The 25863-nt window shown below is 41.0% G+C and overlaps 1 protein-coding gene across 1 annotated transcript in view; it reads right to left on the bottom strand.

Annotated features, from left to right (window-relative positions):
* ift80 (intraflagellar transport 80 homolog (Chlamydomonas)) overlaps positions 1-25656 on the bottom strand; it is a 37640-nt gene extending 11984 nt beyond the window's left edge. The window contains exons 1-9 of the mRNA XM_040130044.1: positions 25274-25656; positions 25093-25153; positions 24544-24765; positions 22117-22227; positions 21893-21961; positions 19196-19305; positions 16693-16782; positions 16465-16602; positions 309-488 (exon numbers count right to left, since the gene is read on the bottom strand). Of these exons, the coding sequence (XP_039985978.1) occupies positions 309-488; positions 16465-16602; positions 16693-16782; positions 19196-19305; positions 21893-21961; positions 22117-22227; positions 24544-24765; positions 25093-25129 (957 nt within the window). The 5' untranslated portion in view covers positions 25130-25153; positions 25274-25656. The remainder of the gene's footprint in view (positions 1-308; positions 489-16464; positions 16603-16692; positions 16783-19195; positions 19306-21892; positions 21962-22116; positions 22228-24543; positions 24766-25092; positions 25154-25273) is intronic.
* Positions 25657-25863: the final 207 nt, after the last annotated feature.

The following is a 25863-nucleotide window of genomic DNA, read 5'->3' as shown; positions in this document are numbered from 1 at the left end:
GTTAAGGAATGTGATAAAAAATTCCTGGATCCACCCCTTTAACTGGATCTGCACAAAAATGTAATGGGTTAGTCCCTGGCCAATGCCCCATCCCTCCACCAAGTTTGGTGTAAATCAGTTCTGTGTTTTTTGGGTAATCCTGCTGACAAATAAACAAACCAATGAAAAGAAACATAACCTCCTTGGGGTATGTAACGATGACATGAGACAACGAGTCCCTAGATAAGATTAAACTGACTTTCATTAAGGTTTAAGATCGAAAAGGAACAGACATTTAAATGTGGATGTGTTTTTGTCTCTCTTTCTACCTGCATGGTTCTCCTCTTGGTAAGGGTGATCACAAAGTTCTTCCACTCCCAGTGCTGCTCCACCACATGGGCAAAGATGACATGCCCATTGCCGCAGGCCCCAGCCAGCTGGGTGCCGTCTGCAGACCAGGCCAGGGTGAACACACTGCCTGTGTTGGGCTTCTCCAACGCATAGGACCACTAGAGGGAGGGGGCAAGGGGAGAGAGAAAGAGAAGAGAGGGAGAGGGAACAATATTGTTAATGGCTAAAGACATTTATCTACAATCTTAAACAATTACCTGAGGGACATCTTAGGAACTAGAAACAATGAGAAGTTTAAAGAAGAGAAGCAGTGAGAGCATATGAGTGAGTGTGTATATGTATGTGTGTGTGTGCGTGCGTGCTCTTATAATGTAAACTCTGCTAGAAAGACAGGGGCCCATACAGTCAGTCATTGAGCTGTGATGACCTGTGAGAACTGTGAGACACTGAAGGAGTGCTCGGCCCTGCCAAGTCCAGCACTTGTGCTCATAAACATACACTCTGCTATCCTCATCTATTACATGCACGGGGGGCAGGGGTACAGGGAGGAAAAGGGAAGGTTTATGCATGAGCCCCAAAACTGAAGCCAAAAGCTGATTAACAAGACCTCTCCCTTCTTTTTATAAAAAAAGGTTTAAAAGAGGTAGAGTCTGAGAAGGAGGGGGAGAAAGATAGAGAGGCAAAGAGACTAACAGACACAAAGTAATAGAAAGAGGATTTTTTTTTCCCCCTTGTCTGCTGTGCTGCACTGACTCATAGTCAGTGATGGTGAAAGAAACAACTGAGAACTATGCAGCCCTTTACAGTATTTAAGACAAGAACACCTCTCCCATCTTTGCCTGTTTCCTTGAGGTATCCCTTTTCTCTATGTAACCCCTCCATTTTTTTGTTTGTTTCCAGTACATTTCCTTCTCCTGCTATGGTCTTTCCACACTCCTGGCCCTGAAGTCTTCTGTGTAGTATTACAACAGAAAAGCAGTTTTGTACTATGATTCAATATGAATCAGTTGAGACAGTCTGGATCAACCAGCAGATAAAAGTTTTCCAATTTTTTGTTTTCCTGGATGATCTTTCATAAGGCCAGGCAGTCGCCAGATTAGCAGAGGAAGGTACACTAAACAAGTTTCTGTCCCATACAAATATCATTTGCTGTTGCCCACAATTGACACTTGGCATCCCTCTGTTATAACTAGAGCTGATTTTCTCAAACAACACCCCCATCCAGTATCACCTTCAACCTTTCTCATCCTCCCCTGGAACGTCCTTGACCTCCCTCTTGCCTTGTGTGCAAGTGGTTGGCTGATCTGAGCTGGGCTAGGGGTTTCTCCGCTGTGATCTTCCACACAAATACATGCATTCACACTGAAAACTGCTAATGAAGGGAGAAAAGTGCTAATGTTAGCCTACTGCTGCCTGTTTGCCTGCGATGGAGAGACAAGTGTGGTGCCATAGGCCAAGTGCTGCGGTGAAGCTTATAGAAAAGGCCTCAGTGTGCGTTGCCTCATACACATGCAGCTGCGGGATGTGAGGTGTGGCGTTATTTCCTCTCCGTTGCCTTTGACAGGGCTAGAGGTAACAGTCAGCAGGCTACAGGTTACAGGCCCGCTGCTTTGATCTCTCTCCCTCTCCTGGTCTGTCTGTTGGCCTCATACACACACCGCTCAGCTGGTTTTGGTCAGCACCCTCCCAGTAGTTAATGTCATATCAGGACCCAAAATAGTTGCAGGAAAAAACAAGACCTGTACAGCCATGTGGACAAGGGATAGTTTGTTAAAGTCAAATTAATTGCTATTTAACTTATTTTCCTTCCTTTTTCCCTTTGATTTCTGCAGCTCCAAGCTTCCTTACTTATAAATCCTGTAAAACGAGTTAGCCTCTCTTCATATATAAATTATTTTTCTTTTTTCCAAACCTGAGTGGTGATGTGCTTGCATGAGCTCCACAGTCAAGCAGCTTGGGCTAACATCCTGATGTGGCCCGCTCCGGGTGGAAAGGAAAGTGGAGGGATGGAAGAGAGAAGGATGGATAGATGGAGGGTCAGAGATGCAGCTGAATGTATATACCAGACTGTAATGAAGCAGGACATGTGATACAGGCCCGAGAAAAGCTGCTGGATCCGTGCTTACCTAATGCTTTTAACACATTGAGCCATTTGAGTCCTTCTAGAGCCAGCCGGCAAGCCAGTAAGTGAGAATATGTGTGTGTGTATGTGTGTGTGTGTGTGTGTGTGTGTGTGTGTGTGTGTGTGTGTGTGTGTGTGTGTGTGTGTGAGAGGAAGGGGGGGGGTCTTTGTGCAGTTTTTGTGTGTATACATGTCTGTATGTATATGTATGTGACAGAAAGCAAAGATAAGATGAGGAAACTGTTAATGTAGTAAGTGTGAGAACGGATGAAAATAAGATGACAACACATCAAGTTAATTAAAGTGTGTGTGTATAAAGAGAGAAATAAATGTGACTTCACATTTCCCCCTTGTGAGTACCCCATGTCTGTTTTGAAGGTGTGTGTATATGTATGTAAAAGAGGTGAAAATCCTCTGGCTGGTCACAGTTGTCAGCCAATGTCTGAGTACGGGACACAGGGGGAACTCCTATTGCTCTCATTGTCAGAGCACATGAAAACCTTTTCCAGTGTAGCATTCAGATACAGGATCTCCGTCTCTCCCTCCTTGAGCTACCTTTCTTTCATTAATTCCCTCTCTCCTTACAGATGAAGAGTTCAGATTTTCTAACAGGTGGCTGCATAACAAGAAACTGTTCAGGAAAAAAAACAGCATCAGGACATTCTTCAATAAAAATGGAGGACAGAGGGAGAATTCAAGAGTAAACTGACTTAGGGCATGTCCACACCGTGGCAGATACGACAAGACAGCAGAAGAATATTGAAATCTCTTCTTCTGCATCCTCTGTTACAGTTGGTTAACAAAATTGTGTATTATGTCCAGATTGGTGTTTTCAGTTCTAAATATAATGTGAAGCTGGTAAGAAAGAGATGGTGGGGGTGAAGATGGACTATTAAGAGGATAGGAGAGATTGAGAAAGGGGAGGGGCAGGAGGGGGAGGTGAATCAGTCTGGGGCAGTAGATTTGGCAACTGGGGTCACTGCAGTCAAAAGCAGTTCTACTGGACAAGGCAGGAAGGAGATGAAATATTTGCACTGAGAGATATAATACAGTGAGAAGAAAGAGTAAGCAGACATTCACAGAGTGTTTAAGAGCCAAAATGAAGATTTAGGAGGGGAAAGTGGGATGTGGAAGGAGTCCACTGAACCCTGTCTGTCCATAATGGGCAGCTCTGTGGCCAGAGAGAAGCTGGAGGACATGACGTGTAGCTCTCAGCTGAGCTCTGGGGGAGAGACGTGGAAACCCCTCAAACCTACAATGATCTTGTAGATAAAGACTACATACATATAGCAGCAATGCATGACACTGTGATGCAGACACAAACAAACACGCCCACACATGTACTTTTGTCAAAGACATGGCAGCAGACCAAGGCAGGTAGTGTAACACTTGTGATGATCATTTTGAGCACAAAGCAAAACACCAACATGTGCATCCTGTGTGTGCCGACATGTGTATGTTAATGTGACACAGATGCACAGACATTAGTTGCATGTAGGTGGCAAACCTTGGAGTGCTGAACTGTTAAAATGACCCTGTGAGATGCTGTGGTACCACACAAAATAATTTGATAATGCTGTTCTACCATCTACCATGCTACACCATAACTGGATGTTATTGTTACTATCTGGATCTCTTTTCGTTTCAGGGGAAGACCTAAATGATGATCCACAGACCCTGGCTTTCTCAGTATGAAACATACTGTAGGCTCACACAGCCATCATGAAAGACATTCTGCAGACAACAGCAAATTTGCACACACACACATATGCATGTACTCACTCAAAAAACACATCCAATCTCTGAATGCACAGCCTCTTTAGAGCCTCTTTAAGGAGTATGCTTGCCCTCTCCCTCCTCCTTTCTTCCTCCTCACTCTCTGCATTTCTTGACATATGTTTACCATTAAGACTGGCAGGTGTTATGGGCCTGCCCCTTCTCTCTGTTGCTGCCCTGCAGCCGTAGCCAATATGGGGAGGCCTGCAAAAAGGTTACGTAAAAAAAAATTAACTCAAAGGCAAATACGTTCTTATTCTGACAACCCCCAAAATTATAACCCAAACTTGTTACTAAAGGCACAATCTGCATCATATTTTCTATGTGTTCCTTTCTACATACGTACAATTAACTCTACCCTCTTCCTTTTTTCATTTGTTCCTTGACTTTTTTAAAAATATCATCCCGCAATAAGAGTGATACTCTACCCATCTATTTAGTATCAAATACTCATTCCCTGTAGGCTTGAATGGTGACTGTTGAAAGTTAAGAGTTTTGTCCTCTCCACAGAACAGTGGCTGTGTTCAGCTTGAGTTATGTTGGTTACCATGCATTCTAACAATGACAACTTTTCATGGCTGAAAGAAAGTATGAAAAAAGTATCAAGTTTGTACCTTGCATGGTGAGCTACTTCCTTTTTGTCATGAGCAACTTATTGCAATAACTAAAAATGAGAGCTGTGCATTTAGACATATTTTGGCCAAAATAGGAGTGTTTGGAACATATTGCACATGCTGCTGGAGTGATTTGAGAAGTTTGACATTTTGATACTTTTCCTACTGTGAAAACAATTAGAATCCATTGTAACTTACATGAAGCGGACCACAGCCAATATACTGTACATCTTCTTATTACAGCCACCTGTAAAATCTACAGGGTGTGAGTATTTATTGCATAAAATATAGATGTTTTGTGGAGCACAACTCAATCTTTATCAAACACTCTTGTTTTAACTTGCTCTAGAGCAGCTTATATGCACGACCTGCCTGGTGAAACAACAACTGACTGAAACAACACACATAAAACAAGTAAAAGTTATCTTGAAAACAAAGCACTAAAAAAAGAGGAGCAAACACTCTGAGAAGGGAGCAGGGCAAATATTAGACACAACGTCAGAGGAGAAAATGAAAGTGTGTGTGTTTGTGCAATAGGTTTACCCCTCCCCCCTCTCTCTATCTGCACTACCTGAAACAGTGCTCTGGTCTTCGTGGCCCGGGCTGAGGGGAGTGGGGGTTAGCAGGGGTGGGGCTTGGGCCAGGGAAAGGGTTAATGACACATGTCTGGACTAATGGCTCCCAGTGGAGCTATCTGCTGATTCAGCCCCATTACTTCACAAGCATTAAATATGTCTGCCCTGACCGCTCTCTGCTCCCCCAGCCCTAATGCAAGTCAACAACATACTAATCAGAAGGGGGGCAAGAGATTTCCAAACTTTCTGTGCTTTTATAGCCCTTCATCTCTGACACTCCTGTCACACTAATGCAAGCATCTAGGAAAAACTTGTAACTGCCATTAGTGTTGATGGGTCAACCTGAGTCTGTGACCCTACTCAAATCCTTCATTTTATTCAGCTACAGCACTGCTGGGCATTAGTATAAAAAGATGAACACAATGTATATGTAGTACATATACAGTATAGTTCCATATGGAGTACATATACAGTAGTGGATATTATACTGCACTAAATATTGACAGCAATCTGTGGCTCTGTCAAATTGCACTCCTCTCAATTGCAGCAGCGTTTGAGCATGGCTGTCAAATATAAGTTGTTTGAAATTACATGTTGTTACATGACATTACAGTATCGATAAATCAACAGTCTACACTATTCGGTATACACCCTATTCTACAATGACATTTGCCATTTTAATCTCCTGTGTAAAAACAACATTGTGTCCTCTACTTTTAATGACATGGAAACATGAGAGTGACTCAGTATTTGCCTGCGACCAACAGTGTGGTATGAATGATCAAAATTGGGTTAAAATTGTTCAAAGTCCCAGATTCCATGAATGCTATGTTTCCTCAAGAAAAAAGAACAAATGAAAACATACAAAGTGTTTTTTTCTTGTAATGCATATAAGAGACAAAGTACTGAAATTAGATTTTTTTCCCTCTAATATCATTCAGCAGTACTTTTGACCACCTATCTGTGACTGTTCTATCTGCCGTTGTTGAGTCACACAGCCATTTTTCAACATGAAATAATTTTGCTCTTAGTGTTAAAAAGTACTGGTTTATCTCATTATTACTTAACAGATATTGCCCATCATTATTCAAACCTACAATTTTGTGTACACTTTGTACACTTTTGAAAGTAGGGCTACTTTCTCTGTTCGTTTGTCACTGTGCTAGTGGGCTAGTGGGAGCTGGTGGGAGCCAACCTAGTCCGGGGTTACATAAATCAGAACAGATGGCAGACTCTCTGCAAAGCCAGCTGGCTTCAGTTTGCCTGTGTGTCTGTGTACAGGACAGGACCTGGCAGTGCAGGTACACAGTGTAACTCCCTGCACATAATAAACACAACACACACGTCTGAGTGTAATGGACACTGGACATATACAGGCAAGTATCAAGCCATAAACAGACATGTACAGGGTGTACATGTATAAAAATGTTGACACAAATCTCTTCAACACAAAACCCTTTCCCAAACTAATTCTGAAAGATGAAAAAGTGTTTTAAAGTCAAAGTAAAAGCAAAGCCATTTGTTTTGAGGGAAGGGGGAGGTTTTTGATGAGGGTTCATCAATCTCTCAGCAGATTAGGAGGCCTTGTAAATGTCAGTTTGCAGTGACCCCTCCATGGGGGATGGGGTTGACTATAAGAATAAGGACAAGCTGAAAGGTCTATGTCCAGGACTGGTCAGACCTATGTGTGGAAACTGCTCTGGCTGAGAATTGGCCTCTAAGATGGACTACGCAATACAAATCACCACGCCTTTTCTAGAGATGATGCTGTTACTATGAGCCAAACTACCTGTAAGTGACTGTTTATGTTTAACTGCGGAGTTATAGTTTTACTCAGCTACCAACCATTTTTGTCTTTATTGCTCTATATTTTCTGTCCTAATCAATATGTTTATGCAACAAGACAGTATTCCCCTTTATGAAATGTGCACACACACAAATAGGTCTACAAGCAGAACCTGAAGATAAATCATTTATAATGGAAGACTGCTAAGGTAAATTATCAAGATGTTCTTTGGGAGGAAAATGAGGAGCATCAAATGCACTATGCTTAATAACACCCTGTATCAAATGACATATTATCAAACCAAAAGAGGACTCAGGCCCATAGAAAAAAAACTTGCTTACAAATGTTCCATGGCACCACATAATCTAAACTTCTGTGAACACACACACACACACACACACACACACACACACACACACACACACACACACACACACACACACACACACACACACACACACACACACACACACACACAGCTACGCAAATACACAGTCAACACTCACAAATCACCTGGGAGGTGGTAGCCACCTAGATACAAGACTCAGGTCTAATTGCAACTACATACAAGAAATGCATTGTGATGTGAGATGTAACTTTAAACTTTGTTGCACTACCTTTGGCAAGTTTATAAAGAAACTAGCAAAAAACAGGGCTTCAAGGAGTTTGTGAGGTTGTGATCGCAAGAATTACAGGCAATTCAGCCAGTACCTGGATTATTTTTAAAGTTCATGTTTTTTTCAGGACCATTGTCAGAGGCACATGTCAAACAAAATCAATCCTATGCTTCAACAATATCATACTTGCAAAATACAGTGCATTTCTTAGTACTATGCTTTATTTCCCCAAAAGTTGTCTTCTCAGACAGTTTTTTTCTCAGTCTCCCTGTTTTGGTTTCCTCTTCAAGCTAGTCTTGCAAAGGAACTGTGTGCATAAGTGTAAGTGTGTGTGTGAAAATAATGTATAATGTACAGTGCAAGATAAGCTAGAAATGGAACCTTCTTTCTTTGTAGTATTTTTTCACTGTAACACAACACAGCACTTACAGTGTTTTCTCTGCCTGCTGCACAATAAACCATTTCCATTCCCTGACTCTGCAATAATACACAATAACTATAGGTATTGTATAAGCCCATTTCTAAATATAGGCCAGTGAGAGGAGTGCTGCAAATCTCTGTATTGAAATACCCACTTGGCTCAGCTAAAGAGATACAGAGGCTGGGCCTGGGACGAGTGTGGAGTGGCACAAGTTAGAGCTTTGGCAGTGTAAGGGGAAACGGAGAGAGAAGGTTGGGTGAGTGAGGGAGAGCAAGACAAACTAGAAGATAGCGAGAGAGAGAGAGAGAGAGAGAGAGAGAGAGAGAGAGAGAGAGAGAGAGAGAGAGAGAGAGAGTAATGATCTGCACATGGTTTCATGCTGGAGCCTCAACATAGTAACCATAGACACATGCTGGGGCCTCCTGGGACTCATCAGCAGGACACAGCTGTGAGCTGGACAGCAGAATTCTATTAGCACCAACTATGCACACATGCACTTGCAAATACATACACACACACACACACACACACAGGTAATTTGGGGTATTTGACTGTGTTTTGGCATGCTACAAACAGCACCACACATAAGACCCTTTACCTTCCAATGGAAGTATTATTAGGGGTACTACAACACTAATGGCAGGTCTAGAATATACTGGATCGCTTAGTTCAACCTCACACAGGTTGAAAGGTCTGAAAAAATAGCCAATGAGATGAAGCAGCTTTCTATGGGTTCCCTACAGACACAAAAAGTTTATTTTGTAAAGCACTGACAAGCACACCTCTAAATTGTTCTTCAGTAGGTTATGTAATGCCTGTTGATAACAATTACTTATCCTTCACCTTGGCTAGTCCTCTATAATGTGAAAATCACATATGCCCATGAATACTGGTTTCATAGAACTTAAATAAACACACATATCCATACAGTAATACAAACACACACATTAAGCTGAGTGCATATGTAATGACAAGTCCATTTGTTCACTGTGGAGGCACACACATAAAAAATTATACTAAATGAAGGAGCCAGTCAATAAATTACTCATTGCAAAGCCTAGCACCTTTCTGATCCATGTGGAACTCAACAGAAGGGGGGAGGGACCCTGGGCTGCAGCCAAAATTAAAGCCCTTTCAAATCATCCTTTTCTGGACCTTGGTTCATTGCTTAAGTCCAGCCCTTGTCCTCAATAACAAATCTTAATGAACTCTGGGTTGACAGAAAAGCTTCAAATGATACCCCTGTTCCACACATGCCCTGCTTTCGCTTATTTGCATGCACGACCAAAGCCCTCTATTTGCTCCTTGCCTTCATCACCCAGTACCACACTCACTATCACTCCTTAGACCATTTTATTCCTCTTTCCTCTCTTTCTCCCTCTTTCTCTCTGTGAGTGTGACATGTTTGTCGAGCTAGCAGACGTAGTGATTTAGTACTGCTAAGAGTGATGACTCTGCCAGAAAGGGCTGGCAGGTCACTGTCTCACTGTCATACGCTTGCTCCTGCTGTGGGAGAAGGAGGGATGGAGGGGTGGCGAGGCAAAGAGAAAAAGGGAGAAGGACGAGAGCAGAGCGAGAGAGAGAGAGAGACCCGAGGGAAAGAGAAACCAGCGTCTTTTATGGAGACCAATACTCCAAGCCTCACTGCCTAGGCCAACTTTACAGGATATATTGGACAGTTCCACACTACCCTGCCCCCCACCCCTTCAACTGCTCTCTTTTCTCAGCTCTTTTTCATGCTCCCCTCCTTTTTGGTTTCCAACAAGGCAAGCCTTTAGCCGAACTCTAGAGAGGTGTAAAAGTAATACCATGTCAACAAGTGCCTTTTACTCTAACCCACTTTACGCACACAGGCTCCGGCTCACACACAAACACACATGCACTTGCACTAAAAAATTGGGGTCAGTCATCTGCAAAAAAGACCTTAGTATACACTGTTCCACAGAGTGTGCCAGAATAAGTTCAGCAACACAGAAAACCAAAGCCTGTTCCGCACAAAGGACCTAGAATACAAAGGAGAAACCATTATCCTCAAATTCTGGTAGGGAAACTAATGATTAAGTCTACATGTAAGTACTGCATCTTACAGTCTTATCCTGTTCACACACTCTAAACTAGGCTTCAACAGGAATGGCACAACCTCATCAAACTGTGTTAAAAGGAATCAATAAAATTATTCTTGTGAAAACAAGAAAGAAAATGGCAGATGAAGAGAGCTCTGAAGGGTGAGACAGACCCCAATTGCCCTTTTCAGAACTTGTGTTCGTTCTACCAGTTCACAGTGTACAGAGGGAGCACCCTTACTACAGCGAGAGAACAGAAAGGAAGAGTGCAGAGAGCAAGAAATAGCACGCAAAAGCACAGATTTGTAAGGAGTGGGAGGGAGGGGTAAAGCAAGTGGGAAAAGAGAGAGAGAGAGAGAGAGAGAGGAGTAGCCCTGCCCAGTTGCCTGGGGAGAAAACTGCTCTGCTGCTGACTCAGGACTCTCTTTGTTTGACAATGCTCCCTCACTCTTGCTCTCTCTCTCTCTGTCTGACACACTCACACTCTCAAACTTACTCGTCTTTTTTCAAACACTCAGTCACCATCTTTTCTGATGTGCACATGCTCTTTCTTTGTCAGACTTATGCCAATAATTTCACTTTGACTTACTTTTCATCCTCTCTCCTGTGTAACTCCCCCTCTTTTTTTTCCACTGCCTATCCTCTATGTATGTGTGTGTGTCTGTCTCTCCTTCTTCTGCTGCCTCTCTCTCCTTTTGCAGTGACATTTTTCTCATCTGAACTACACTGTACTAAATGTCCCTTTCTCATGTGATGAAAACAGATAAAGGCTCGCAGTCTAATAAATCTACAGTGGTTTCTTTTGCCTTTTCATGCTCCACTAACAGTGGTTCACAATCAGGACCAGAACTCTGGGCTGTTTTATTCTTTTCCAGCAGCTGCAATTTCCAGATGTTGGCCGGCCAGTGGTTGGCAGCAACCGCACAGGCTCAGGTATAGGCTCCACAATGATAGAGGGGGAAAACTGTTAGAGGGAATCATTGAGAAGACGGGGAAGCCTGAAGTCTGGCAATTAGAGAGGAGGTGGCATGTCATAGAGGATGAGAGTCCACAGCTGAGAAAAGAATGTAAAAAAGACCACAAGAAGATAGGCAGTCAAAAGCGATAGAATCTGAGAGAAAATAATGGTTGGCTACTATAAGGAAGGCAGACAAAGATCCTATAGAGACTGAGGCTGCACGTTAAAGAGGGAGGGGAGAAGAAAGAAACAGAGAGCAACAGGAGCTGTGGTGATTCCAGCTGGACATGGATACATTCTCAGAGTGGCAATCCTGAGCAAGGCTCACATAGACCCTGTGGGGACCCCCTGGACTGGACCAAAAAAAAAAAATAGGGGGGGGGGTAAAAGAGGGCCTCGGGGAAGGCTGGAGGGAAAGGGAGCCAAGAGGGAGAGCGCTGATAAGCACGAGGTAGTCCAACACACCCTGACACAGGGAGAAGGGAGGTGATAGCAGCAGAAGGAGGAAAGATACACAAGGATTTTCACATATCCTCAAAATGGGAGAATTCCCTCTTTAAAAAAGGAAAACCTGGTTGTATCTCATAAACAAAGTGGTGATTAGGAGGAGATGATTTAGCTCAATCTCCCACTTAAATTCATTCTGAATATACTGGCACAAAGTACTCAGGATGGATGGACAGATAAGGGAGGAAGTAGTTTGTTCCAAAGACAGTGCAGCTGGCAGAAAATCACAGCTACAGATAATAAATCATTGATTGTCAGGATTGAGGGCCATTTGGACACTGTATGAAAAAACAGGCAGTATCCACAAGTAGATACCAGTGGTTTTACACTTTTACAAACCCTGCTCTTGAAAACAATGCTGCCATTGTGAGCGATAAATTTGATACATGATTCATGACTACTCATCTCCAAAAACTTTGTGAGGGTGACAGCTGTTATCATATAGTGGAAGGAAACGTGCAAGGATGTCGGTAAGAAATAGGGCTCAGCCTGGGGCTTCCATTAAAACCATCTGATGATCCTAACTAAATTGCCCGTGGTTAAGTATAACCTACAAATGGGGGAGTAGAAAGAAGAGCGGCAGAGAGAGGAGGGGAATAGAGGAGATGTACACAGACTTATCAGCAGGAGCGTGACAGGAATCTGGAACGTACCAGGGCTAAGCTCAGCCACATCTTCAGTAAGACTTCATTTATAGCAGACCAAGTGAGAGAGGGGAGCAGTAATCACTAAGTTGAATGAGGCCTGGTTCTGAGGCCACTTTTAGATTGACACGAGCCTTGCATGAAAAAATACATGATGCTCAGTCATTTGAATAAGGCCAGGCTGGCAAATTTAGGGTCATCAAGCAAAAAAAGTTGAACCCAGCTCAACTTTTGCCACAATGCAATGTGACGTCTTCTGGCAAGGCTCTCTGTTGGGCTGTGTTGTTTTAATGCAGGGCTGTTTTCAGTGTGAATGCACACTAAGGCCCGAATGAGCATCAAACCAAGCGTGGTGAAAGAGTGGTGAAATAATTATGAAATCTGGCCTTGAAGCCGTGTCCAAGCCCTCGATTACAAGATTTTACTCTACTTATATGAATTTTAGCAAAACATTGAACTTCTACCAGCTCTTGGGACAATGTCCTGCAGTCTGTCTGTCCTGTAAGAAAAGTAGAATTTCCTCTCCATTTATCAGTAAGATTTTTACAACACAAAAAAATCTGCAGACCTTAAGTCACATAAATAGCATGATTTCTCATCCAACCCATCAAAGTTCAAAAAAAGGAAAACAAAATTGAATATCTTACAGGAATTAAAAAAGCAAAACCAAGCTGCTATTACATTCATGTGAGTATGGGTGTACAGTGGAGAGAGGAAAAACAAGTGCAGGGAAGAGAAGGGGGAGGAAGGGGGGGGTGCTTGCCTGGCACAATGAGTCCTACTTGTTAGCCAGTGACAGTGTCAGGGATCGTGACAGGGTCCAGACGCTAGACACCAGCTGCAGCGCCTCGTAAATAGACTGCTGTCTCGCAGGCACATTTGCACGGCAATGGTTGCGCACACACGCGCACCCACACAGACACACACACACAGGCATGTCGGCACATGTATATACTATGGCAGGCACACAGACAGACACTGACTTATTGTCTCTCCTAAATCTTGTAAAAGGGACAGTGAACCTCTTTGTGTCGTGTGTCCTGTTAAAGCTCCTGATAAAATAAAAAGTACTCCATACACAAGAACACCAAATTCAACAAAATCGTGACCAAAATAATTAAATATGTTTTAATAATGCAATAATGTATTCAATAATGACTAAATGTTGATACTTCATGGAAAAACAAAACAGAACAAACTGTGTTCTGTCCATGAGTGACTTGCTGGAACTACAAGACTAATCTTTCCCAGTATTTTTGCTTTGATGTACACTTTGTTTGTCTGTGTCTGTGTGTGAGTGTGCGTTCCCCCTCCCTCCACGGCGATAATGAGGGGGGTAACACAGTACATCTACTACATCCCTGTGGTGCGTGGAGCGAGAAAATGTGGAGGAGAAAAAGGAATAGAGTAGGAGAGAGAGTTGAGAGTTTTGGGCATGCGGGGAGCTGAGCTGGACGGGAAGTGAAGGGGTTAAATGCACGGGACTGATCCTGCTGAGCCAGCAGCAATACGTTAAAGTGCAAGGTTTCATTGTAGCAGATACAGAATGAAACTCCTTCCCATTAGTCACGCTAGTAACTGAAAAGACTCTTCGCACTGCTTAACCCTTACTGTACCGCAAACAAACCACAGCAACAACACAGGTAAAGCCCTTGCAAATGGTTAATGGCTTCTGTAGTTGTGTGTAAACTCACATGCACAATGAGATTACAGTAAGTATAGTACAGTGACCAGTGTGCATATGTATGCAAACTGAACTCTCTCTAACTTGATGCATGAGAGGAGTGTATGTCTGAATTCACACATAGAAAAGGATTCAGATGGAGTGACCTTTGAGGGGGACTTTCTTTTTCTAAACTTTTCTCTGTGCCCCCCCCAACTCCCCGCCCCTCCCCCCCAACCCCCCACCCCTGCCCCCCCTGAGCAAGCCTCCCACGCCATGCTACGGTACACACTGTCTCTGAGGGGCTTAGGGAATAGAAGGCAAGCATACTCTTCCTCCAGTTAGAGCGGGGCAGAAACATAATCATCATAATTATCATCATCATCACACTGCCTTAACCAAGACACACCACAGCAAAGCAAGTGGTGCAGTGACAAAACAATGGAACAAACTAACCACGTAAACAAACCCATAATGGGAGAACGTAAGGTGAATCGGGTCATTACAAAAAATAAAGGAACAAGCTGTATTAAATTCTGTCTGTTATAATTTTAATAGCACAATAATTTTTTTTTTGTTGACACAGAGAAAATGGATACAAGCTGGCTTCATTTGAATGATTTCATCAGCTCACGGCTATATTCTGGCAATTTCCCCAAAAACTACTGAAGTCCCTGGTTTATGAAACCAAAAGTAATGCTAAAGGATGAAGGATTTTCCTAGTGTCCCATTCAATATTCATACACTATACATTACAATAATGTAACCTATCCAAAACATATATGAACACACACCTTACCCCTCTGGAGAAGACATATGTGTTGGCTCAGACCTTTCTCCAGCCCATTTGTTTTAGTGCTCCAGAAAAAAAAGCCATTTGATCCTAATTAAATCAAAATGGAGCTTGAAACGCCTGGTGATCAGCACACAAAAACCCTGCCTTGGCTGTTTTTTTTCATTACAACAGGTCTGATACTGCAATACACTGACATCTCCACGTAAACTCAAAGAAGCCCTTAACGTCCCATGAGGTCAGAACAGGGAACTAGTAATATTGTTCCTGGCCAAACGTTCAGCAATAATAAAACAACAATTACCATTCATCATTCTCTAATTTCCCCTCTCATTACAACTCCAGTTACCATCAGCACCAGGTAATAAGAACTCATGGCATGCAGCCTAATGTGGTTTACAGAGATGAACAATGTATAGAAAGCCTGTACTGAACTACACCATATAAACCATACTGCACTGGAAGAGCTGACAGTGTACCACAGGTATTTTATCTTTCAGGGAAATGGACTTTACAGACCACAAACCATGCATTTTAAATTAATTTTATTTTAAACAAATAAAAATAGAAGCTTACAATGTATGGAAAGTTCATGGACTTCGAGCTTTAGTTTCTGCAAAGGTTGTCAGCAACAGCCGCTTATAACAGGTAAGAGTGCCGAGGTCCAAATTATACTGCGCTGAAATGTTTCACCTTACTAAGTTCTCAAAAACCAATTATGATATTTGTTTAGGTTCAAAGGGCATGTATAATTTTGTTTTGTGTAGGACTTTGTCACCCAATATGCTGAATACAGAATGTTAGTGTATTTGCTTTTTATATAAGGTTACAGCCACTAAGACGTTTTGCGTGAGGTTTTAAGAATTACTTCCAACACTGAGTGAACCTACATCAGCATAATTTTAATCACCCACAACCTGAACTTTAACCAAAGAGGAGACACCAACCACTGAAATTACACATTGCAACCTTGGATAGAATGAAAACATCCATTATCTTGTCACACTATGGCAAACTATAGTGATTTCCATCACTGTTTTAACAGTGCTTGGTCATGTGTGAAAGGGGTATTAGACTGAGGGAGACTAATTGCATTGTTAATGCAAAAGCACTTGAGAGTGTAGTTGTACTGGTAGTGAATGGACCGCCTGGCCAAGCAATACTGGTGTTTGGATTATCTGATTATCAGCTGAGTGGGCACACAACTTGCGTGTCCTGTTTGCACTAAAGCAAAGTTATATTATACACAAATCAACAAAGAGTCAAATTAATTCAGCAAGTCTGAGGGGTGCCAGATATTTAAAAACTTAGCAACTGAACAACATTTCAATTGTTTCATTGCCCAGTTAAGCGGCTGCAACATCTTTCGGTTTCTCCTCCTGCTGCTGCTTGTTCCTTTTTTTCTTTTCACAACACTTGTGTTTAGCAGTAACCTCCACTTCTCCAATATGAAAAGTTTTGAGTTTCACAGCTGCTACTTGCTGACATCCCATCATAGCATTAGAATGTCTTTGCATTCTATTAAGAGAGACACGTTGGGTGTAACAACAACCCTAAAATAAGGTATTGACATAGACTAAAAGGGTTTTTCTTACTCCCGTCTTGTCACAGAGGCGCAGGGTGTTGAAGGAGCCCATGGCAAACACCTCTCCATCTGGAGACCAGGACAAAGAGGTGACTGGGTAGTCATGAAATGACGAGGAGTAAAGCAGACGGCCAAAGCTGTCCCATACCTGTTGAAGGAGGAAATGTTTTGAAAGATAGAAAAACAACAACAACACATCCCAAGATGTCTAAAGGTTTTAAATAAAAACACTGCCCACCTTATATTTACAGTCTTCCCCACCTGACAGTATGAGGTCATTGACTGAATTCCAGTCCACCTTCAGAACAACCCCATCATGAGCCTTCCACTAGAGAGAGACAGAGGGAGACAATTTTATGTCAACACAACTTAATGACGCTATCCATACATAACTTCTCCCTCTCGTTGAAGGGAAGTTGGGGGAGATCTCTAATAAATTCCCCGAGTTTTACTGAGTCCAAAAGAAAGATTACACATAAAAATGAGCAGGATAAGCTCCAGAAGGAGTGGCATCTACTCTTGGTCTTGCACACAGTTGTACGTTTATGAATTGTTTCATTTCGGCCTCTGCATTATGTGTTACAGTGTAACAAAGAGCAGAAAGCCCTTCACCAGCCTTATCTTACTGTGTTCCTATCTTGTTCCTGTTCTCTCTGCATGCCTACACTCTATTTTTTGTTTTATGTATCCTACTTGCTCACTCCATGCGCCCAAGGGAAACATATAAATACAGGCATGTGTTGTATGTATCTGTGTCTGCATAAGGGAATGCAGAGGTCAAAGTGGATCTTTACAGGGCCCTTTACACCTAGTTATTTGTCATACCCGTTTCATATCGGATAGCCAAGCCAGGCAATGTCCAACCCATGTTTAACCCTGGTTCCCTGACGCATGTTGACACATTTAAATTGACCCCCACACAGGTTCAACTCACATTACTGTGTTGTTCTCCAGGCAGTCTCAGGGAGAGCGGATGAAGTTGGATATGTGTGTGTGAGTGTGTGCGTCTGCCTGCACATGCATACATGGTAACAGCTGAGAGAGAGCAAAGGGTTGAGGAGGCGCACATTAAACCCACCACTGTTTATCTAAGGTCCCAGGCGCTATTCAGCTTCCAGCAGAGTAATAAACAAATGTATACGAGAACAAGAAAAATCACTGGTGTGCAAGGTCCTCAGTGCTGCACCCATCCTTAATGCAGAAGCACTCACAGATATAGATCTACTGCACTTTTATTTTGCCTTTATATTGCAGTACAAATAAATAAACTTCAAGTTTCATTTACGAAGACCTGGGTCTGGGCCTGGTGATACCAGGTCACTGGACAGATCAAATAATAAGCAAAATCTAAACGAGATAAAAACTATCACACAAAGATATCAACAACAGAAAAGAAGCTATCCATTAGACACAACATAGGTGGCAAAGCAGATAATGAATGTAGCTACAGAGCTCACAAACTCAGGTAAAAAAAGAGAGGATAAAATACCACTTAAAATATTGAGCCAAACTTTAGGGTTACTATGTTACATTTCTATAAGGACTCGGTGTGTTCAAAGTACTCCAAGTAATGAGCAATATTTAGTCTTGTTATCAGATTTTTCTTTACCTATTACACAGTAATATGTTTATAGTGATTTTTTTGTCATTAATTCACTGATCTATTCGTAAGCTGAAATTCTGCCAAAATTAAAAAAATGTATTTATTTTCTGTCTGTATTTTATTAAGATAAACCTAGAATAAAAAACCAAGAACTTGCAACAATTCCTGTCTAGATCCTGCAAATCCTCCAGTGGAGAAAGGCACTGGATTAAATAGTTGGTTCTGACATGTGGCACACAGCTAAATGATAGCCACCTTCAAAGCAAAAAAGCTAAACTACATCTACTGGATAACAGTATACTGTATAGTGAGGTGAAGTCAGTTTGATTACACATATTTGACCATCTGTACGCGTTAAGGGATAGGATATTTTACATCATTCAATACTGGTCATGTGACCCTGTGACTCAAAATAAATAAATAAAATAAAATTTGAAACAACAATATGAACCACATACAGAACATATATTTATGGTCATATTAAGCTTAATTCTCTAGGACACACATCTTTATTAGTGCCTCTTACTGCTTTAAGTCCCATGTTCTACGAGTCATTGATATTGGTTTTGGCGTCAGAGTCAAATGACCTGGAAACTAGTGAAATAATTCACTTGCATGAAGTGTTTTATTTAAACATTTTTCTGAAATGAGGAATGCTCTCATCGACTTTATAAAGAAGGGTACTCAATTTGCCCGTTTGTCATAATAATTCTAAGTAATTAATTCTCCAAAAAAATTCTCAGTGTTGCTCCTGAGTGATTGGGTCAAAAGTTAAGAGTATTGGGATGACATACAAAGTACAGTCATTGAAGCCAATTTAGTAAAAGTCATTGACATTAATTAGGAGCTAATGGGTCACATCATGGTGACCCAATGATTGGGAAAAAAAATCCCTTTATCCCATCAATTTTTTCCTTTACCTATTTATTCTTTTTCCTTTAGAAAAAAATCAGGCTGTATATGCCATGAAAAAAAAGATGTGCCACATTTTAACTATGTAGTAACATTTTTTCATGGATTTTAAGTCAATTATTGTAACTTTTGTGTCACTAACAGAGTTAGTTAAAAGGCAGTATTTCACAAATTTTGACTTATTTGAATCTTATAGCTCTTACAAGAATACATAAAGTTAGTTTACCTGTATGACTTTTGCACTGGGCTGCAGAGGCTTGATGACAAGCTGTCTTCCTGATGTGTAGAGGATTCTGTCTGATTCTGGACCCCAGGCCACAGAATACACAGGAGACCCTGGAATATATGCAGAAACACAAGAAGACAGAGGATGCCAGTCTTGTACTAATCACAAGTCAAGAGCAATGGATTGGGCTTCAGCACATATGGACTTTGACTCTTACTTGACGTAATATTTACAAGATGTGAATTTCATTTCCATGTGTGAATTTCTCCTTCTCTCTTTGACAAAACTAGGAGTTAGTATACTCAATAGTTCTAAGACACAGCAGTGCTAATTCCTCCTCTCAAAAGGAACCACATTCCCTCAGAGTTCTCACCTCATTTAGCCTATGGAATAGCACTTAGCTTGCTGGCACACCAGCTGAGAAAACCTGCCTAACCTCTACATAATAAGCACAAGTCTGTGTGTGTGTGTGCGTGCGTGCGTTCGTGTGTGTGTGGCTTACATGCACATGTGTTAGGGAAGATGTGTGTGCTCGTATGGGTTGAGTTGTGGCTGTGCGCATGTGGAGGGGAGGGGGGCCTGACATTTAACCCCACTACAGGTGCGTGTGGTTTCTCACAAATACCAAATAGTCACATGATCTAAATCTGACAAAGGCGATGAGAGGGGTTGAGACAAGCTCCTCTCTCCACTCCTCTCAGTCACTCACTTCCAACCTCATCATTGAGCTCTCTCACTCGATTTATGTGGGTCACAGCACCCAATAAGAGCAACCCTCTCCTGTGCTGTGTGTGTTTGTGTGTATGGAGTTGAAGGCTCTGAAGAGAAGCAACACCTGCAGTGATCTGAGTGCCATGTGGAGGATGGTGTGTATCTGAGGCAATGCTACTATATCCAGGTGTTACACAAATCTGGAAGTCTGTTGAGCAGCCCACCGCCCAGCAGCTCGTTCTCAGAACAGCCAACTAAGGAAAAATGTTTGGACATACTGGGGCTGAACTGCTGTTCCCCTGCCAGGTTTTCCACAGCACCCGTCATTCAGCAGGAGTGTGCCATCCATTTCCCCAGAAGCCAACTTTCATCCATCCCCCATCTTTTTTCTGTCCCACAACTAAGAAGAAACATTTAATAAGTCAAACAGCACAATGAATCAATTAATAAGTAAGCCATATGTAATGAGAATGCTGGATAGAGAAATGTATCATTAGAAATCTTTTTTATGGCTTTCAATAAAACTCCACTCCTATAAAGCTTTGAAACTTTATGGCACTTTTAATAAAAAAATAAAAAATAAATAAATAAATAAAAACTGGAAGACTGACTCTGCTTTTGGTTGCACTGAGCACAATTGCATTCTAATAGGCCCAACACATACACACACACCACACTCACATGTTCACACAATCACACAGCCAAGGTGAGAAATAAATATTTCCTTCTCCATTGTCATTTTAAATGATCTGGCTTGAGTAAAAATGCAGCTTCAACATAAAAGCAAATCTTGCAGATCGTTCTGTGAGTGTGCCAGTGCAGAAACACGTACATGTGAGGTACATGCTCAAGAATTAAAAAAAACACTCATACACACAGAATTTTATAATGCAAGCATAATATTTATGCAAAATTTAGACTGAATGTCTAAAGACTAAAATCAACATGTGAGGTGTAATTTATGTTGCAATCTGGGACCATGTGAGTGGACTTGCATGGCCCATCTACAGAGATGGTTATTTTGAGTTCGGTGTCAAATAGGAGCCAGCTGAGGAGGTGAACTTGTGTGTCATAGCACTAGGAGTAAAAGAAGGTTTCCCTGATTCACATGAATGAAACGGAAGTTCTGTGTTTCTTTGTGCCAGGTCTTCTTCATCGCATCTCTGCTTCTTGCTCGTTTTCTCTGTCTTACTTTTTCTCTCCGTCTCAAGAGGTACTCTTTGAGACAGATGGTCCAAAAGAATCAATATTCTGTGTGTGTGTGTGTGTGTGTGTGTGTGTGTGTGTGCGCGTGTGTGTGTATGAGACATGGAGAGAGAGACAGTAAGGGTGTAATTGGTGGAAGAGTGTTTACGAAAAGCCTACAGCTAGACAAAGTCCCACCATTCTGTTTGTCATTTATAACATCCAAAACACTCTCTATCTTAAATATCAAAACGACACAGTGTTGTGTTTCCTTCTTCAAGAAATCATATTTGGCCAAGCGTAACTAGTGAACACAAACTTACAAAAGTTTCATTTTGTAAACTCACAGAATTGTTTCTTAGCTTCAGCTGATTAAATTCACTGGCTACAGCTTTCCATTCATGTGGAAAATGGTCACTGACTAAACTTTCACCTCTATCATCACAGCTGCTGCAGTTCAAAAGCTACACTCTTTCAAATTGCTATTATTTAGTATAATAGTTGTTAATTTTTAGTCCTACTTTTACTATTCAGTCTACCAAATATTGCAAACAAATGTGCATCAGCAGCCATTATTTTCACAATCACATAGTGCAGAGGATGCATTCATCACAAATACATATTGTGATGCATGCATATACATATGCTCTGCTATGTTCTTTTAAGTTTTGGTTCAGTGATCATGTATAAAATTTCTGGTCAAGTGATCATTTAGAATTATTTATAGCAGTTTTCCACAAGCACTAGATATGTATATGTAGCTTAAATCAGTGAAGTAAAGCAAACGGTCTTTAGCCTCACCTTGGCTGGCTAGCGTTGAGCGCAGCATACCACTTTTAGACCAGATCTTAATCTGCCCATCTTCTCCAGCTAAGTAATTAGAGAAACAGATAAAATGGACGTCAAGGATATAAAGACTTAAAAAACTGAATTCACAAAATTCTAATTTTAATTAAAATAGCAGGCTAACTAAATTAGTATTTGTTAAATGGCAATGAAAATGTATATGCCCCTGTCATCTTTACCTGTAATAAGAGCGGTCCCATCATAGTTCCATCTACCAGCCAAAACAGCTCCTTTGTGTGCTTCAACACTCTTCTCAATGCGCCCTATCTTGGAAATAAGGTGGAACTTTCCTGTAAAAAGAAAAACAAGCTTATTGAATGGGAATTCCATACGCCAGGTCTGGGTTTAATGTGGGTGTTTACAGTTTATAATTCAGGATCACTAGTGTCTGCTGTTATTCACATTTCAGGCACTGAATAAGGCGGAGTATTTCAGGTTGCTGCGTGAGGCAAATGGGCTGAACAAGGTTTTATGGCCAATCCAAAAACACCAGTGGAGAGACAATATTTACTGAGCTTGAAAAACTTTCTAATCCAGCACAGAGACTATCAATCCCCTAACACACAATTAACAACAAAAGCCACATTTTCTCCTCCCAGCTAAATTACAAACTTGTAGCATAAAGCGGATGAGTGAAACTAAAGGGTTTCTGTCGGTTGAATTAGGGCAATTTTATATTTGCTAGACATGAAGGGTGATCAGGCATGGAGACAGTTATTGAAGACACTAGCCTAACATATACTTTGTGGCAGTGTGTATTAAAAAATTCTCAATGTTGTATGTAATTTCTGGTGGCCCAAAACTGCAAATCAGCATGCTGCAGCTCTCTCCCATTTCTAAATTTGGACATCCCAACAAAAGTGGATGTTAGTGGCCCAGCAGGTAGTGAGTCTAATACGCATGTACAGCTATACTGAAAAACTTTTTCAAAAAAAAAAAAATAAAAATAAAGAAATAACATTATATTTGATATTTCTTTTACATGTGCACTCACATCAACAGTCCTCATCTGTGTAGCCAGACATTGTGTGTGCAGTGCTTTTGTGTTATGATTTGTCTGCATGCTTGTTATCTGGCAGCTGGTTTTTTATGATCTCTTATCATGATAACATTTTAACTCTTTGTTATTTTACTTCTATTTATATGTTGCTTGTTCAGAAATTCCTAATGACACAGCTGTGTGAAATCTATTATGACACCACATTGTAATTACACAGGGTAAGAGAAAATGAGACTGACAGACTGTTGTTCCAAACAGAAGGCCCAGCGATATCCTTCATGCTTAATTTGGTCCTCTTTGGGTGAAGTCTACTTCCATTGCACACAATATCCTTTTCGGTAGAGTGGCAAATGATGCATCTAAGTTATGCAGCCTCTTAGAGATGGGGAAATATTAGGCATCCCATAATAAAGACCTGCACTTATTAAGGGTTCAATATTTTGTTTTTAAAGCAGAGACAGAAAAAAGCACCGTAAAATATTACACAAAAACCTATTTTCACAGTGTTTATAACTGGAAAGAAGTCAAACTTTAAAAAAAAAAAAACACTACAATTTTAATATGGTGGCAAGCAAAAGGAACGCTGACTAATTAAATAAGGTTAAGAAAAGCCACAATGTTCATATAGATCCTCCCACCCAATAAAACCCCAGCTGTTGGACTGCTTTCTTGTCATGTTTTTTTTCAGTAAAAAACAAAAACTTTTTTCAAGTAATAACTGGAGAAATACTGATATTTTTTTTATCTGTTACAAGGAAAGAAGCAGAAGAAAGCTACAAAAGTGAATTGTAACTAGTTTTCACGACTCTGGTCTGCCAGAGAAAATTGCTGCTTCAGTTTGTGGGTGTGTTTATGCAACCCTACACTGCCATTAGTGTTGTGACCACACATTGCCTACCATAACATTGCATCATTATTCTATGTGTTTATATCTAATATAGGTTGAAGAAGAGACATACGAAGTCATATAAATGCACGTCACACAGACTGTGTTGCTAAGTTTAGTATTACAAAGATGAAACACAAAAATTGAGTTTTAGTGATTTGAACATTGAAGGTCTACTGAGAAGTAGAGCAGAGAAAGAGACTTTACTGTGACACAAAAATCCTTTTCCTAAAGTGAAATTGTGAAAATGAACATGATTCTCTCAAAATAATTAATTCTATTTAGAGCGAGATAGGTTTCACTGCACAAGTGTCAAACTGGTGGAGATTATTTTCCTTAACTATGAAGAATAACTCCTGAGTTGTTGCCTGATTTTTACAATGACTAAACAAGACACTGTAATTCTACTCAGCACAAAAAGCAGACTGAGGAAAAAACAAAGACCAGAGGAAGACCAAAGAGTAGCAAGAATTCTGTTACCAGTTAGTGTGTTTAGTTAGTTCAGTAAGCATAGGACAATTACTATTCTACAACAACATAATGTTGTTTAGCTCATTTTATTTCCCTATATAGGTATGACTGGAAAAAAAAATCACTGATCTTAGTCATGTGGCTGTTCACTGAATTAATAACTTGTAAAATAAAACTGACATGTTGATTGTATTAGTTAACGCCGAAACAAAGCCCTGTAGCCCATTGTGCAGGTATATGGAGACTTGCCATCAGTGCTGGTAAGGACAAAGATCTCAGCCTGGGTCTGTTTCTTGCCACCAACAGTTTTGGGAAACCAATGTAGGTCAATGGGGTAAATATCCTCTGGCAATTTGACAACCAGACTGGTCTCACTGGTCAGCAGGTTCCACTTGAGGATCTGGTGGTCCTCGCTGCATGAGTACAGCTCATCTGCTGTGGTCCAGCCAACACAACTCACAAGTTCCTTATGTGATCTGCTGTTAAGGAAAGTGATCAAGGTGAGTTATTCGGTTATGCACTTTGATTGATTATATGAAATGCATCTGTAATAAATGGAGTCTTCTGAAAAAAAAAGAATGAACAGGTTGTAGATGTGATACAGTTGAGGTGTGAGGTCGAGCCAAGCAATAGGAAATAACCAATTACCACAAGAAACATTTAATAACTTTGGTGCCGACAATAATAATGATAATAATAACACCGTTTCTGAAGTTGTGGTGCATAATGATATGTATTAGAGCTGTACAGAAACACAAATACAGGGCTAAACAGCTAATAACGTCATAGAAAGGATATGTTTTGGTTCCTTTAGCAACGATGTTTTCAGTCTCATGATGGATGTTTGCTCTGTTGATCCCTAAACGAACAAGAAATTATCAGTTAGTGACCGTAAAGCTTCTTATGTCAAACTAATGTCAAACCAACACAGATTAAGAAAAAATGAAGCAGACCAAAACCAAGAAGCTATGAACCGTACCCCTTAGATTAGGCGAGGCTGCTGTTGGCATGCTCCGGTAGCTGTAACGGCTAATGAAACAAGCGTCCGCAGTTGCTACGGTACCTGCCACTGTTGCTAATGCGTATCTTCAGATGTCCCCGAGTATTGCCTGTGACTTGACTGTTAAAGTTAACTAAGTTTTCTGGTTGAAACAGAATTCCTTTTGTCGGTACCGACTTTACTGTGGGGAAGCCAGATATGTGTGCGTACCATTTAATCCAGCAAAAGACGCACGCGTAGTCATAACAGAACTGAGCAAGCCTATCCACCACTAATCAGCAACCGATCGGCATAGTGATCGAGGCTAACGTTGGGTAGCCATTTAATCAGGGACATAAGCAGCTTGAAAACAGTTATCGCGAGAGTTGCAAGCCTCGCTTCATTAACAACCGATATTTCGAGTTATTTACAAGTATAAATGATATATGTTAAATCAATATATTTACAAGGCCTCATTAAACTCAAAATACACTGACATTATTCGTTGATCCATCGAACAATATTTCCTGAAATGTAAACTATTCATCGGGGCGGGACTTCGTTCTACTGTAACCAGGCAACCGTTTGAA

Source organism: Xiphias gladius, chromosome 7, assembly GCF_016859285.1.
Source record: "Xiphias gladius isolate SHS-SW01 ecotype Sanya breed wild chromosome 7, ASM1685928v1, whole genome shotgun sequence".
Classification (NCBI taxonomy): domain Eukaryota; kingdom Metazoa; phylum Chordata; class Actinopteri; order Istiophoriformes; family Xiphiidae; genus Xiphias; species Xiphias gladius.
The sequence above is the reverse complement of the archived record's forward strand: the minus strand, read 5'-3'. Positions and strand labels throughout refer to the sequence as shown.